Here is a 17,931-nt window from a genome sequence, read left to right as displayed (position 1 = left end):
GTCTCTCCCGCCACTATTTGCCTTCATGTCACAGAATAAACTTGCATTCTTAGCCTGTCTGCCCTAAACTTCCAGCATGCTTGTGTCCTTCGGGTTGTACATTAGGTGTCGAACAGACCTCTGGCTTCTTTGTGGGTCAATCTCGGCGTGGCGTTTTCTCTTCCTGCTTGCCGGGCAATTAAGCATCTCTGTGAGAATGAGAATGGTAAATAAGAGGATGTTTGGGAACGGTTGGGTGTTCGGGCCTCGTGTACTCAAGCCTCTCTGGTTCTGTTTGCCGTCCGCTTGAACAAACGTCTCGCTTCTCTCTTGTGTCGTCCGTCAGTAGTGAGAAATCACTGGTGCGAGACTCTTTCCCTCTTCATCATGCATGCATGGCTTCTTGAGGAGAGACATCTTATACAAACTGCTGAATATTGTTCATTGTTTTACTAAATGAGGGTGCCATATTTGCCCATACCATTTAATTGACTAGCCATTGCTCTAAATACAATGATTTTAAGTACACTACAACTGGAATAACCAAAATAGGACTAATGATTTGTATGTAGCAAACAATGCATCTTAATAACCTCAAATGCACAATACTATTTACTATTTTTTATTAATAATTTGTTTTTAATATTTGATATAATATTTAAAATTGGTTTATTTTACCTTTTTTGTCAACCATTTTATTTTCTGTTATATATTTTTAAATTATAACAAATACAAGAACGTATTGTGTAAAGGATAAAAAAGTATATACATGTTAACTTCAATAATAATAACATCAAATGACACTACCCTCTTCTCTTTATTATTTGTAGTCATTTATTCTTTTTTGTTGTTATATTTAATATTTTAAATGTAGTATTCATATAATATTTTATTATACATATTTGCGTGTGTGTATGTATTTAATTTATGTTTTATTATATATTTTATATTGGACTCACTTCTACATTTTTAAGTATAAGACATACAATAGTATATTAAAGGGATAGTTCACTTTAAAATAAAAATTCTGTCATCTTTTACTCACCCTCAAGTTGTTTCAAACCTGTATGAATTTCTTTCTTCAGCTGAACACAAGGGAAGATGGAAGTCAGTGGCTCCAGTTAACTGTTATGTTACTGACGTTCTTCAAAATATCTTCCCTTGTGTTCAGCTGAAGAAAGAAATTCATGCAGGTTTGAAAAAACTTGAGGGTCAGTAAAGGATGGCAGAATTTTCATTGCAAAGTGAACTATCCCTTTAAGATATAAATCATATCTGCTGGCTTAATTAGTTTCATAAACTGATTTTTTTTAATTTTTTTTTATCATTATTATGATCTGTTTTTACAATTGCTCTTGCATTTGAATGAATGTGAGTAAATGAACAAACAGTCACGTTTGACAGCATTCCCAGCATTGGATCATCTGCAGCCTAAATGCAACAGACATGTGCTTGTGTGTGTTCACAGGTTGACAGTGACACTATCTGGAATGAAGTCCACTCGTCCAGTGCTGCTCGTCTGGCTGTGGGATCAGTCGTGGATCTGGTCTTTAAGGTGGCTTCAGGAGAGTTGAGGGTAAGACCACACTCACTGGTCACAGGTGTACGTTTAATGCACATCCAGTCAGAATTTAAGGTCTGAATTATGCGTTTCACAAGTGGGATTTCCGCTTATCTCCCTGAACACACCGAAATACGTCTAGCATCGCATTCACAGATGACACGGCTCAACAACAAAAAAATGCCTCAGCCCTAAGCATGCCCAGAAAAACACAGTACACCTACATAATGCACCAGCTGCAATCTTTTCTTTATCTATCTCTGGATAAAATAATATCCTCTGAAGTGAGGAAGGATAATAAAATCAGGCAGCTGGAGGCGGCCCAGTGTGAGGTGATGTAGTATCACGCATTAGCAGACTTAAAGTCCTCTTGCTCTCGATAGCCGCGGGGAGGCAGGTAGCATCCACTGAGCTTTATTGTCCACCAGCCCGAATGGGAAAGGCATTAGCTGTGAGGAGGTAAAGGAGGGACAGGACTGAAAGTCTGACTGATGCTTCCAAGAATCACTTTGGAATTATGTTTTTGTAAATGAACCCACATTCATTAGCATACCTCCGCTAGACTGTGTCCAAGCCAGGTGCAGTGCAACAAGCTCCAGTGTTGAGTCCTCACTCAAAGCAAACTGCTGCATCAAATGATAAATCACAGCTAATAAAAAAAGAATAAGGAAGGATGTACTGTCCGTCGTTGTGATCATTTTAAGTAAGCTACTTAAAAAATCTAACTTAAATGAACCATTATTACATCAAACTTTCAATAAATATCTGAATAATAAAGTGAAATCTTGAAATATAGGTGTTTTTATTTACTTTTTTTATATTGTTATTTACTAAATTATAATTGCCTAGAAATTGTTTTCTAGTGTTATCTCTTTAAAATATTTCCATAATTTTTAGTGATCACTACTGTAATAAAGCAAGGCTGATAATTTCAGAGTATCACATTTATGTATAGATGTAATTATTTATTTATTCATTCATTCATTCATTCAAACATTTATATATTTCAAATTAAGCTGTTATGAATTATATTGTTTTATTTAATTGTAATTTTCCCTTTATTTTATCTTACATTTCTTCTCTTTAGTATAACACACATTAATGTAAGATTAAACTAAATACATTCAAATTTATTTCATTAATCTCCCATTAAATTATTTTAAAATGTTTGTTAATAAAATTATACATTCACACAAATGATGCACTATACATGTATGTAGGAATTTTATAAGGTTATTTTGTTAAGAGTCAAAGGTGAAAATTATGTCACCTTCAGGTGTTCCAAACCCATATGAAATCATTTTTAAAAAGAAGATATTCTGAAGAATGTTGGTAACATAATTTACATAATTTCCTGTAAAGTTTCAATAAAGCATCAATCAATCTAACCAGACAGTTGATGGACCCCATTGACAAATGCTATGGACATTAAAGAGTTAGTTCCCCCAAAAATGAAATTGATGTCATTAATGACTCACCCTAATATCGTTCCACACCCATAAGACCTTCGTTCATCTTCGGAAGACAGTTTAAGATATTTTATATTTAGTCCGAGAGCGTGTTCAAGTGTATGCACACTATACTGACCATGTCCAGAAAGGGAATAAAAACATCATCAAAGTAGTCCATATGTGGCATCAGTTAGTTAGTTAGAATCTCTCGAAGCATTGAAAATACATTTTGGTCCAAAAATAACAAAAACTACGACTTTATTCAGCATTGTCTTTTCTTCTCCCTCCACCCCACTCACTTTTATCATCTCTAATTCAGCACATGTCTGTTTTCCTAGGCCTACCCCTAACCGAGAAACACTTATTATTAAACACGTTCTACGCTTTATTTCCACTTTTCAAACATTTTCTCACTTTTTATTGAAAATAAATGCCTTTCCGATCTGATATGTGAAAAGGGAATAGAGCGAGTGTGGCAAAAGGTGGGATCGAACCTCTGATCGACCTGCATCAAATCTTGATACCATGCGTCTTACCACTACACCACAGCCACTGTACAGAACTTGGTGAACACAGCATATTTGTCTTTAATGTATATAATATGGCATCTATCGTTAGGCTGCTCTAGTAAAAAAAACAAAAAAAACAGAGAGGCCGTATTTATTTCCTTCCGACGCCCACGTAGAGAGCATTTGTAGCCTACTTTTCATAAATAACGTGCATACGTTATCCATATTCATAACGAACTGGACTTTTGATATTTAAATGACATCCATGTAGGTTATTGTAGATTATTCTCAGTGAAGTTATGTTTGTAATACGTATAGTAATTATGTAGAAAACTAGCAGGTGATAGCTAGTGACAATATTAATAATATTCATAAAATAAATATTAGTTGATAAGATTGATACTAAGTAATTTTATTTTGTTTGACAACTTATTGGCTGAGATAAGAAGTCTAACCTCTATACTGGGCTTTCTTTCGATTTTCTTCCTTTCTTTTTTTCTCTTTTTCCCATCCATGTGCATCCGCGGGGTTTAGACGCCTCATTTTTGATGAACGCGCAAGATGAGCACTTGCCTGAACTAACGCCTGAACTTAATAATCAGGTTGATAAGTAATTAAACGTGTGGCTGAGGGGGCGCCCTATGATGATCATGTTTAATAAACATAATGTTGTATTTCGCTTGTTCCGATTATATGCTTAATGGGAAGTAATGGGCGGCACTAGAGCGCGCTCGCGCCCCTAACACAATTGTCGCCCTAGGCGACCGCCTAGCTCGCCTATAGCAAACGCCGGCCCTGCTTACGGGTGTGGAACAACATTAGGGTCATCTAATGACATAAATTTCATTTTTGGGTGAACTAACCCTTTAATGGGGTCCATCAACTGTTTGGTTAAACATATCCTACAAAATATCTTCTAAGAAAGAAATTCATACAGGTTTGAAACAATTTGAAGGTGACTATATAATGACAGAATTGTCATTCCCCTTTAAGTGCATCATCCGGGTATTTAAAGTGTACTTTTTCTATTTGGGATTTTCAGTGAGAACACTACTTTTACTATATAACAGCATAACACTATACAAAACGGCACATAATAGTACATAAGTACGTGAATTGGGATGCCCCTACTGTGTCAAGGTGCTTCTGTATATCTGTCTTCTAAAGTCCAAGACGCTGTGTGTGTTTGTGTTCACAGAACGGCTTTGCTGTGGTTCGACCTCCAGGACACCACGCTGAGGAGAGCACTCCCATGTACGTTTTCACTGTATCTCTGAGATCTCAAAATAAACCCCATAGCCGATGTCAGCATCCACTTCAAACACACGCACAGCATCATAAATCAGTGTTATACACACTATCCTCTCACACAAATGAATTCCAGCTCTGCAGTGGATCGCCTGGCCAAGACTACAGGACTTCCAGCGCTCTCGCTGGCTTCGGTACAGTAATGCAAATTGTCGGTGAGGTGAATACAGCACAGTAGGCCAATCTTATCTCTACACAGACTCACGCCAGTTTTATTTGGAAGGGCTAGCATGAGTTGTAAACAGCAATTTTTTCATGAAGGTAGACTTTGGTGTGTCTTTTCTGGATCCAATAATAAAAGGGTGTTCCTTTAGCTCGACTTCAGAGTTTTGATTTCCAGGGAACACACACAATTTAAAAATACATACATTTAAATGTAAAATACAGCAAATAATTTTGACGCATATTTATTTTAGATTCATTCAGTGTTTAAATTAATGAAATATTTAATTAATAAATGAAAAAAATAGCTGGTTAGCTGTGCTCACAATCTTGTAATCACACAATTTTTCCTATTCTAAGTGAAAGAATCACTGCAATTGTGACTCAAACTCAAACAATCAAACCTGTTACCAAAGATAAGTTGAGGGAAAGTAATTATAAAAACATATACTCTTTTTCTTTAATTTATGGGCTAAATATGTTTCAGTATATCTGTAACAACAGCCCGACGCATTTTCATGATAACGCCCATGATGTTTAAATACCAAATGCACTCCCACCCATCTTTTTGCTTATGAACACAAGGTATGTTCAGGCGCATTGTTGGCATGTTTGTTTTTTTGAGGTGTGTGTGTTAGTTGCACGCCACTGACTAACAAAAACCTAGTCTAAATCAATAGCGCAGCATTTTTTGTGTAATTTCAAAAGCAGGTGCATACACACCTGCTAATTACACACACACAGACACGGCATACACATTTTTTAAAATATTAAATATAAAAGGATTCCTCTCTGGATAAGTGTTCAGTCTTTCTGCTCACAAATTCCACCATGTAAATAGCGAATCCGCCATGGTGCAAGCTCAACTGCCTTTTAAAGGGAATGGCGATATGATACTCATGACTCATTAAGAGACTAGGTACAACCCCTTTGGACCATGCACCAAGTGCACCCACCATTTTTTCCAGCGTTAAACTAGCAAAAGTGGATTCGGACACGCCCTAAGTGCACCTGTGCCATGCAATTCAGACCATGTGCTTACATCGGTAAAATAGGGCACTAAGTCCCAAAACAGCTATCTTTTTATTATATTTATTTAAAAAATATCTAAAAAATATTATTTTTAGTTTATTTTGATAAACACACGATCATAACTACAATCACTGTATTTGAACATTCCTCAAATTGTGGTAACAAATGCAAATCTCTTATAAAGTGACCATTAGTTTTGACTTCAACATTGTCATTCAACATTTAGTGCTTCCTTTTACTGACCAAATCCTGAAACATAATAACTTGATTTCATGATTCATTTTGTAAGCGTTTCAGGGCCTACTTTGGACTTTTTTTATCCAATTTATTCCTGATCTGGCATACTGTTGTGAGATGTTTGGGTACACGATGTTCCGCTATTAAGCTCAGGCAACTTGGATTCAATTTTATTTATCTAGAAGCCTGATGGTTTATCCAAGTGAATGTCAGGTATCATTAATGTGGGTCTAAATTCCCTCTAATTGCTGAGCTTTGCTGCTCTAAAAGGCTGGAGCGTCACAGCTGCTCCTCCCATCTTTATTCCCAGTGCGTCTCCCTCATTACGGAAAGGTTAAAGTAAACGAGTGTTCCTCAGTCTCTATGGTGAAAGGTTAAATAAAAGGATTGTTCCATCGATGCCGTGTTTGGGGAGCCGACTGAGGTTTGGTGCCTCTGCCGTGGGCCGTGGGCCAGGTCCTGTTCTTACGCTCTGATGTCAAGCCAGGACGCAGTGGGTGAATCGTGTCATTAGCGAAATGAGACAATCCATCAGGCCAGGAGGTCCACTTCACAAATGCACACGATCAGGCCCTCCACAATAGATCACACACACCAGCTGACTGCCCTGGTTCTGTGTTCTCTCTCTCACCCACTGTTTTTTTTTTTTGCTTTTGTTTTTGACATAACAGGGGGTTTTGCTATTTCAACTCAGTCGCCATTGCAGCCAAACTCCTACAGCAGAGACTCAACGTCAGCAAGGTTCTCATTGTAGACTGGGTAAGTGCACACTCAATTAGGTTGTATATATGTTTTTTTTTTTTTTCATGAAATCAAAATTTCTTACTTGGAGGGATACTTCACTGCCTTTTCATATTAAACTATGTTATTCCCTTAACTTAAACGAGTTGAGACATACCTCTCTCGTCTCAGTGCGTGCTCTTAATCTCTCTGACATGCAGTGACGATCTAATAGCATTCATTCACTATGGAACCAAACAGAGATCAAGTTAGAAGTACCAAACACCTCCACGTTTCCCCTATTTAAATACAGTTACACGAGTAGTTGAACGATCAAGTATGGTGACAAAATAAAACGTGGCGCTTTTCTGATCGGATTAAAAAGGAGAACTATAATGTATGGCGGATTAGCACTTCTGAGAGTACTTCGGCTCGGCGGAGTAAAAAGTCTCGGCCGAAACATCTTTCCTCACATCTCCCTATTGACAGAAATGAGAGAGTGAGGGGGAGGTGTGAGGAAAGATGTTTCGGCCGGGACTTTTTACTGCGCCGAGCCGAAGTACTCTCAGAAGTGCTAATCCGCCATACATTATAGTTCTCCTTTTTAATCCGATTAGAGCAGTACCACGTTTTATTTTGTCACCATACTTGATCGTTCAACTACTCGTGTAACTGTATTTAAATAGGGGAAACGTGGAGGTGTTTGGTACTTCTAACTTGATCTCTGTTTGTTTCCATAGTGAATGAACTGGGCTTAGTGGGCTAAGCTAAATGCTATCAGATTGTCACCGCGCGTCAGAGAGATTAAGAGCACGCACTGAGACGAGAGAGGTATGTATCAACTCGTTTTAGTTAAGGGAATAACATAGTTTAATATGAAAAAGCGGTGAAGTAACCCTTTAAGAAAAATATATTTTTCATATTTCTCTGCCACTAGTAACCAAACACAAAATAAACACCATTTTCAAAGTGATTCCAGAACACGAAACTGTTGTTTCATATACTGTATAAAGAATGACAAGCATTATTTACAGTAAATGTCCATGGGCATCTTTTATCGCACATTTTTTGGGGGTTTTTGCTAGAATAACCAGTGCCATAATGTGGGGTGGGGGGTGGGGATTTCTTTTTTTAATCATTTTTAATTTATAAAAAAGTAAATATTTTAATAATTGGTTATTATGTATGATTTATAATACAGTATTTAATAAATTAAATGATTATGCTAACAAAATCAGTGCCATGACAGTGGAAAAAGTGTGTGTGTGTGTGTGTGTGTGTGTGTGTGTGTGTGTGTGTGTGTGTGTGTGTGTGTGTGTGTGTGTGTATATATATATATATATATATATATATATATATATTCATTTGCATTCAATATTTAAAAACTTAAGGCAAGGCAAGGCGAGTTTATTTATATAGCACATTTCATACACAATGGCAATTCAAAGTGCTTTACATAGAAAGGAATATAGAGGATAAAAATGCATAAGAAAAAGAATAGAATGTAAAGAGAATTAAAAATAATAAAATGATGATAACCAAAGAAAAGAACAAAGGTAAACTAAAACAGTTATAAAAAGAATTTAAAAAAATGATGCATAGATAAGGTGCAATCAGTCGGACGTACAGCGGCACAGAGCTCATTCAGTAAATGCACAGCTGAACAGATGTGTTTTGAGTCTGGATTTGAATGTGGCTACTGTTGGAGCACATCTGATCTGTTCCAACTGCGGCTGGCATAATAGCTAAAGGCAGACTCTCCCTGCTTTGAGTGAACTCTTGGTATTTCTAACTGACTTGATCCTGCTGATCTGAGTGATCTGTTGGGTTTGTATTTAATCAGCATATCTGCGATGTATTGAGGTCCTAGCTCATTGAGAGATTTATAAACAAGTAGTAGTACTTTAAAATCGATCCTAGATGTAACTGGAAGGCAGTGTATAGACCTGAGGACTGGTGTGATATGGTCATATTTTCTGGTTCTGCTCACAATCCTGGCAGCAGCATTCTGTATGAGCTGCAGCTGTCTAATGGTCTTTTTGGGAAGGCCGGTGAGAAGGCCATTACAATAGTCCACCCTACTGGTGATGAAAGCATGAACCTTTCACTTAATTAAATAAATAAAAATTGTGTATACATTCTATATACATACTGTATATACTTTATAATAACGTATTTAATAAATATTTATAGTGCTAACATAACCAGTGCCATGACTGTGGAAAAGGATTTGTTATATATATTTGTATTTTCATATATGTTATGATTATATAATAAAAATACTTAAAATATTTTAAAATGTATTTTCAGTAAAAAACAATATAATAGTTTATGGTATGTGGGACGGTCTCATCCTGGGTCAGCGGTAGCCTGTAATGTGTCCACATGCACAAGAAGAAAGGTGGCGTCAGGGCAGAGCTCTGTTGGGGTCATTAGGGTTTCCTTTTAAAATGCTTTTCATTTCCTCCTGTCTGTCACACGGCCCTTCTGACAGACCTGCTGTTTACGGGGAAGCTGACCGTGACATGTAGTGGCAGACATGAAAGAAATCAACAAAAGAATACAGCTCTTAAACTGTCCTCCTGCATCACAGGCGGCTCAGAATAGATTTTACACCCTTTTTATTTCAATGTGAATACACCAGAGTGACGGCATGTCTTTTTGCAGCATCTGATTTTTACATTGCTTAACCAAATATTGTTGTTTTGACTAGATGAATGATTGCTTTAGTATAGAACAGATGACATGAATTGTTTGTGCTGTTCCATAGGATGTTCACCACGGCAACGGGACTCAACAGGCCTTCTACAGTGATCCTAATGTCCTGTATCTGTCTCTCCATCGCTACGACGATGGGAACTTCTTCCCTGGCAGCGGAGCCCCCGATGAGGTGGGCTTTACGTGCCTTCTGACGTTATTTTATGTTCAAAAGCTTGTGGTTGGTGGTAACATATTTTTATGTTTTTGAAAAAAGACTTATGCTTCCCTTGTGTGTGGTTGATCAAAAATATAGGGAAAAAACAGTTAAAGTTGCTTTAGTTTTTATTATATTTTAAAATGCACTTTATTCCTGTGATTCAGCATCATTACTCCAGTCTTCAGTGTCACGTGATCCTTCAGAAAAAAGTTTTGCTGCTTAATAGTTTTGTGGAAACCGATACATTTATTTTCAGGATCCTTTGATGAATAGGACTCTTTTGTAACAATGTACAGAAAAGTCTTTAAGTCACTTTTGATTAATTTAATGCTGAATGAAAGTATTATTTTCTTTCAAAGAAAAAAAAAATCATATTGACCACAAACCTTTGAGTGGTGCTGTATATCAAAGAATGCATGTATTTACTTTTTTTCAGTAAGAACCACAATTTAATCATCATTTTAATGTACATTTAAACTACAAGGAATACAACATAAAAACTAAATAAAATAAAGAATCAAAATCTTGGTTAAACCTAAAAAAAATGTGTAAACTAATAATACATTGGCAAACATTAAGATAAAATTATTAATATATTGCTATTTTATATAATTATTTATCCAACAAAGAAATTTGTGACGTTGGCCATGTGACTGCGCAGATGCACTCACAAATCAAGTTTTATTTATGTATTTATTTATATATTATATATTGTATTTATTGACATGGAATTGAATTTATATATATATATATATATATATATATATATATATATATATATACACAAACACCAATTCAATATATGCAAACAAACCTATTGTGAATATTTAATATACATTCCATGTCAACCTGACATGAGCAGAGCAAAAGACAGTTGTGTTCTGCTTTTCCCCTTGACTCCCGTTTTTCCCAGTTATAATTAATGCTCGTTATCATTAATCCGCTAAGTCAGCTCCTGCCTCTGAACTAATGAGGGGATTGAAATTTAATTGACTCAGATATATCCCTAAATTCTGGTATTAGTCAAAGTCCATTTGGCTTTTGAATAAAACCTCATTACAGTTTAACTCTGGTCGTAATTGTTGGGATTTGTCTTGTATTGGCTCTCTGACATCAGCCTTAATTTAGAGGTTTCCCTGAGGTTGCTTGAATGTGCATGATTCATAACTCTTGCTCATCTGCTCCAGTAATCCTGAGAGTTTACTACACACATTCAATTGAAGTTGTACTGTATTTGTGTCTTGTTTTTGTCTGTCTATAGGTGGGCACTGGTCCAGGTGTGGGCTTTAACGTGAACATGGCCTTCACTGGAGGTCTGGAGCCACCCATGGGTGATGCGGATTATCTAGCAGCATTCAGGTATCTTTGTCACCCCTACTCCTCTTTTACACCAAAACAAGCAGGTCCTCATAACTGCGCATAGTATATGGTGGTCTTTGTTTGCAAGTATTAAAACACAATGAAAATAGGAGCAGTGTCTGCCAACTGCATGTGAATCACATCACTTTTGTTGTCTAACTTTCCAGTTAAATGGAAAATTAAATCTTAAAACAAGACATTTACTTCAGAAACAACACTGCATACGATATAAAGACTTATTTGAATTGATTGTATCTTTAAAACAAGTGTTTGTTTTTTCTTAGTGTAGTGGCAGATTTCAAGACAAAATACATTTTAATGCATTTTAAGACAAAGCAAACGTCTAATTAAAAACTCATTCATGTGGACATTATCCCCTTCAGACACTGATGTTATTTGTTCCTGGTTCGAGACCAGCAGGTTTTAGTGGTCGCTGCTAAAGCCATGGTTCTCGCACAGAATTGGCTTTCTTTTTTTCTTTTTTCTTTTTATTTTTGAAAACGTTCAGAATGGCTCCAGTTTGAGCAGCAGAATCATATTGATGAAAAACGCACTTATAACTAATGTCCAGATATATTTGCCTCACTGTTTTTGTTGTATATTTCTTTCATTGAATAGTTATTTACTCCCTCAACCTATTTATATTACCACCAGCTGCACGGTAAGAGAATTTATGTGAGCACATGTGGCAGAGACTGGCCTGTTTAGGGCTGAATTTATCGCAAGGCAGTGTCCTTTTATTGGATGGGCTACCCCAATGACCTCACAGCCAGTAGAAGGACTATATTTTACCACTGTAGAATAGGATGTGACGATTGAGAATGCTGGATAAATCTAACAGGCTCTGAAGAGCTGCAAGGAAAACATACTTCAGTTTGATCAGCTGGATCAATTAACGTTTTCTTTTTTATCAGGAGAGACATAAAAAAAACTTTTTTATGAAATTCTTTTTTCAAAGATAAGTGCTGTGTTTCAAAACCTAGTAAGCTGCCCTGCTATCAACGCAACTCAACTCAGTTTTGTATCACAATATTTTAGTAGATTTGGATAATGAACTAAATGATACTCTAAAGAGCAAACAAATACAAAAGACACAAGTATTAAAAGCACTGGTCAGTTTTAGTTAGATTTAACACAGTTTATTGGCATGTTTTGTTATTGAATTCTATTTATAATTGTCATTTTGTCAATTTTTTCAGAGAAATTATGGCACTGCATTCTTAATCTGCTTGGATGAGTTGCTTTAGTAGTGTGCTGAAGCCATAGACTGTAAAAAAATATGGACGCAGTGTCCATGATGTCCTCCATAGGATTCCGAAGAGCCGTTCTGAAGCATAAAGTAGAGACGTGCTGGCCGTTGCCATCTTAGCAGTGCGTCATCACAAGTCACGCCCGGATAACAGAAAATGGGCAAAGAGGCGGGATGTGAGCGGAGCTGAGGTGACGCAATGACTATAGACGGCAGATAAATGGCTTTCCATCTGACACTCAAAGTGGCCATGCCCTTTTTTATGCAGAACTTTAAGGTTTTATATAATGTAAACGAATGAGTTATAAAAAAAAATCTCCCCCCTTCACAGTTGGCATTAAGGGCAAAATTAGCCGTATAGACCAAAACCACAATTTTTACCAGACTTTAAACACGTTTTGTTTTGTTTTTTTGCTGTGTAGTTGTGAATTTTAACATGGGGCTCAATGAGATTCTGCTCCCTTCTGGAGCCTGTCCCTAGCGGCCAGTCGATGAATTACAGTTTATTCACTTCCGTGTTGGCTTCAACAGAAACTGGGGGAGGTTGCCACTGGGTTGAAGCTCACAGTGCGGGGTGTGACATTTCCAAACATACGCGGTGTATCAACACCCGTTACAACACTTGCCCACGGCGACAGTGGCTCAGTGGTTCATGTAGATTGTCTACAAACCGGAAGGTTGGTGGTTCAATACCCGGCTCCACCTGACCATCACTGCGTCCCAATTCGCCTACTAATACTACGTCCTAAAAGTTTGTACTCTTTTTGTGAAGAAAAAGTATATACTTTTGAGTGTGTAGCAGAAAAGTATGCAAGCTTCGGGACATACTACTTCGCCACCTTTAACGGACTCTGTCGCTTAGTTACGTGCATCCTGTCACCGTTTATCTGCCCTGTAAGGCATCGTCAGATTCGTCACAGTTCAAATCCTCCACATGCAGATTAATCTCCTACCGTTTCGGAGAGAAATGTAGCCGCTCGTTGATCTGCCATGTGTGGGTCTTTAATGCAGAGACTCTCCTCATGTGTTTGCAGTTTAAATATAATGATGCATTTAAAAGGTAATGGCCAAACATGTCATTACAAAAGTTCACAATGCTGCTGCAGGTGAAATATAATGTGGACAACACTGAATAAATATATTTTTGTCAGGTTAAATATTGATAGTTGGTCACTCAAACCCCTTTATCTAAACTTCTCTACTTAACCGCTGGACTCGCACATCCACCATGTTTGTAGTTTTTAACGCTTTTTATCCGCGTTTGTAGTTCTAATCGAATCCCCATACGACCTCGGGTGACCAGTGGGTTGTGAGCAATATCAGCCGTTTGAGTGCCCATCGATTCATACTTCGAATTCGGACCGGAAATAGTAAACCATCCAGGAATCTTTGGAATACTCTTTTCAACATACTATGATTTGGGACATACTAATTCTATTTTCGAATACTATTTAGGATGGATAGTATGCGAATTGGGACGCAGGGCAAGTGTCATCCCTAATCACATCCCTAATAAACATGATACTGCCTTAACTTTTGGTCAAAATAAGATATTTTTGAATAATTATGCATACTTTTTTAGCATTTCAGTAATTTTATGCTCCCTTAAAATATAGGCAGCTCACTAGGTTTTAGTACAGAGCCAAACCAATTCACCGGCTTATTATTGCTCACTAACACACTCTCATATGACAGCCGAACAGTGTGAAAGCCCCAGGCAAAGCCCCATTTTCACAGGGATTTCCATGAACTGTAGGTGGGTTGTTGGAGAATGGGTGGGTGAATGGTGTCTTGTAACAATTTGTATAAGCTCTGCTCATCCGTTGAACTGTCCCTTTTATCTGTAGCAGGGGCTGATGGGAGTCTTTGATGGCGGGCCAGTAAAGCTGAGCCCTATTAGCATTGGTGTTTGGGGCTATTAATAACGAGTGCGGGCGCACGGCCGATTCGAGATGCTCTTTGAAGAGGGGCCTCCGTGCCCAACGCGTTCAGGCTGCTCCGGCAGGTAGATGGCTAAAATATGGCCCACTGCAGGGCGATAAGATAGGATAGTCCTCACTCTTCCCTGTTTTAAAAAAAAAAACAGACCACCTCCCTCCCTTTGACCCAATCAGCCCACTCTCCATCTGTCCGGCCGTCGTCATAAATCTCTCTTCGATAAATTCGCTTCACCTCTCTTCAGCGGCTTTTCCTCACGCAGGGTCTAAGCGATGCCAGCTGAGTCTGACCCCAAATGTCCTCCTGATCTGATCTGCATCAGCACCCATATTAAGATGCTCCAGTTTGGCCATTGAGAATAAGTCTGATACGTTTTGTAGTTTGATGCAGATCTACCTTAATAGATAGTTTTGCTTTGTTTCCATATTACTTGGAGTTGCCAACCGCTCACTTTCACTCATTGAGCTCACCTTCACACTATAAGCCTAAACGCTGCATTTAACTTTGCCTATATGACATGACCAAATATTGATTATTTGCATTTTTTTTTAATTATCACTTTAAAAGAAGTAAAAAAATTAGCACGTGAAATATATCTCAGAAATGTATAAACATAGTACAAAGTTAAATTGTTCAGTATGTATTTAATAATTTACATAAAAGCAGGTCTTTGATTATTTAAAATGTGAAAGGTACTCTTTTTGATCATGTTTAATATTATAAATATAATCATTTATATTATATATTATAAATGATTCAATTAGGATATTGCAAGTATTTTTTTACTATTACATGCGAATTAAAATTATTACCTTTTTTAATTATTTAGGTTAAAGGTCATGTGGTTTGTTTATTATTATTATTATTATTATTTACATTTATGACCTTGATTAAACTGTAAAAGAGGACATAATACAGTAAGATTAATTTAATACAGTAATGTTGGATGGATGAGTTTAATTTTTGAAAACCATTCTGTTGTTAAATGGCACCACAGATGTGGAATAACCCAAGCCATATTAGCAGCAGCGTTTGCCACGAGAGTATCCATGTAGCTCAGTGCATATGTAATGCTCTACTGTTTGAGTTACTGAGGTACCTGAGCCATTATTTTAATCGAATTACATGCAGATCTGCTCATGATTCATTCTGAGTCAGAGGAAACTCCATGTTAACTGACTCAAACTTGAAATGATCTGTAATCGGGTTGTGTTCCTAGAGTAGTTATCTTCTGTCCGGCTTCCACCCATGATCCACCCACGTTCACTCTCTCTCTCTCTCTCTCTCTCTCTCTCTCTCTCTCTCTCTCTCTCTCTCTCTCTCTCTCTCTCTCTCTCTCTCTCTCTCTCTCTCTCTCTCTCTCTCTCTCTCTCTCTCTCTCTCTCTCTCTCTCTCTCTCTCTCTCTCTCTCTCTCTCTCTCTCTCTCTCTCGTTTTCTGTCATCAGCTGCTCTTTACAAACGTTTCTCAGCGTTTGATTTAATGATCCCTCGAGACTGAGGAGGGAGAACATAACAGTTCATATATATCTGTCTACTGCCTTCCTGCTCACGCCATCCTTTCTTTCTTTCTTTCTTTCTTTCTTTCTTTCTTTCTTTCTTTCTTTCTTTCTTTCTTTCTTCATTCTGTCATTCTTATCCTTTATTTTTATCTTTTTTGTTGCCTTTAATTTTATTTCTATTTATCGCACCCTTTCTATGTCATTCTTTCTGTCTTTTTTTATTGTTTTTTTGTTTGTTTCTTTTTCTTTTAGTTTTGTCTTGTATCTCTGTTTTTATTTGTCTTTTTTCTGTTTTGTTTCTTTCTTTCTGTTGTTTGTTTAATCTTTGTCTTTTGATATTTTATTATTTTTTTGCTTTGTTTTGTCAAATTGTGTCTTTTCTTTGTTTGTTCCTTTGGTATCTTTCTTTCGTTTATTTGTTCGTTCTTTTTTCACCTTGTTTTTTTGTGCTTTTTTTTTTTTTTGCTTGTTTGTTTCTTTTGTACCTTTCTGTCTGTCTTTTTTCTTACATTCTTCTCACTTATCACTTTCCCCTCTTTATGCATCTCTTTCTTTTTCACCCATATCTTTTTCCCCCCCTGCTCGTCGTGTTTCCTCCTCAGCGAGATGTTTTGTGGGCCTCTCGGGACAATGCATGCCTTACGGGCAGCACCTTCTTATTTAGACCCAGCCAGTGCCACGTTGCATTTGCAGGGGATCAACCCTAGGATGAAGAAAGTAGGGAGAAAAAAGATAAGAAAATTGGCTCTAATGAAAACCAGAAGCCCAGGCACTCTCACCATGAACTTGGAAACAGAAAGGAGAATTGAAGTTAATTCAAACCAGCTCTTCGCAATGCCAGATGACAAGGCTTTGAAGTGCCCCCTCCCCACCGCCTTTACTCTTTGCGTTCTCGCTTTTTCTTCTTTTTTTTTTGGACGGGGGAAGCGATTGGAAAAGCCTTTGAGACTGATGGATAGCCATGACTAGCATTAACCCTTCACTGCCCTTGTATTTATTTTTTATTTTTTTGGTTTTACAAGTGCATGATCCTTCAGCTCCAAACCACTCTTGGCATGTTCCAGCTCTGGGATTTGGTGGACCCGTGAGGTGGGATCGGTTTTCGAGAGCCTTGTGGTTCCAGTCCATGTAATTTGTCTCAGTCCATTGCAAGGAAATTTGCGCAGGCTAATGCTAATTACCAGTCATAAATCCTTGCCTCATCTTGCACGTCATGGTTGAGTCTTCCTCATCTGTGGATCCGTTCTCTGTGTGCCCCCCTGGCAAACATGACAGAAAGTTTCTCTGAATAAGCTTTTGGAAGAGGATTCATAGCAGTGAGTTTCGGGTGGAGCGGATGAGCATCTAGAGACATGGAGGTCGCCGCTGGTCTTGTTCATGCCATGGGACGAAAACGTTTTCAGAGTGTTTGTGTGTGAGACAGAAAGATAAACGACATTTGTATATCCCAGACATGCGGTCCTGTACTCTCATGCCAAGCTCCGCTGTCTTCCCACCGACCCCATAGCGAGGCAGATTGGCTGCCGCTGGGGAGAAGAGGAGGAGGAGGAGGACGATGAAGATCTTCTCACGCTCTGTAGCCTTGTGTTCCTGAGACTCTTCAGCTCTTTTCACACTTGCTTTGATTGTTTTGTCTGAACCACAGTTTGACAAATTGTGTTCTATCTTGAGTTCACATGAATCCAACTTTTATTATTTATGTCTGTCTGTCTTTCTTTTGCTTGTTTGTTTGTTCTGTCTTTTTGTTTCTTTGTTCCTTTAATTTGTTTCTTTCCCTCCTTCCTTCCTTCCTTCTTTCTTTCCTTCTTTCATGCATCTTTGTTTATCATTACGCCTTTTGTTTGTTTGTTCCATCTTTCTTTCGTTTCTTCCTTTCTTTTGTTACATCAATAGTAGTTAACTTCAAGTTAATCATGATTGCTTCACGTGAACCAAACCCAAGGCCACCGTTTCAAGCAGGCTCAGGTGCAGTTTCCTGTTGCGCATCTTAATTCAGAAAGATTTTCGCA

At 37.6% G+C, this 17,931-nt stretch overlaps 1 protein-coding gene across 5 annotated transcripts in view; it reads left to right on the top strand.

The window, feature by feature from the left end:
* The window catches only part of hdac4 (histone deacetylase 4), a 264,950-nt gene that overhangs the window by 215,197 nt on the left and 31,822 nt on the right, over nucleotides 1-17,931 (top strand). For all 5 annotated transcript variants that reach the window (XM_067444476.1, XM_067444477.1, XM_067444475.1 and 2 more), the window contains 5 exons: nucleotides 1,448-1,555; nucleotides 4,699-4,754; nucleotides 6,911-6,998; nucleotides 9,730-9,849; nucleotides 11,138-11,235. In XM_067444476.1, coding sequence (XP_067300577.1) covers nucleotides 1,448-1,555; nucleotides 4,699-4,754; nucleotides 6,911-6,998; nucleotides 9,730-9,849; nucleotides 11,138-11,235 — 470 coding nt within the window. The remainder of the gene's footprint in view (nucleotides 1-1,447; nucleotides 1,556-4,698; nucleotides 4,755-6,910; nucleotides 6,999-9,729; nucleotides 9,850-11,137; nucleotides 11,236-17,931) is intronic.

Source organism: Pseudorasbora parva, chromosome 5, assembly GCF_024679245.1.
Source record: "Pseudorasbora parva isolate DD20220531a chromosome 5, ASM2467924v1, whole genome shotgun sequence".
In the NCBI taxonomy this organism is placed as follows: domain Eukaryota; kingdom Metazoa; phylum Chordata; class Actinopteri; order Cypriniformes; family Gobionidae; genus Pseudorasbora; species Pseudorasbora parva.
This window is presented reverse-complemented; position numbering and strand designations above follow the sequence as displayed.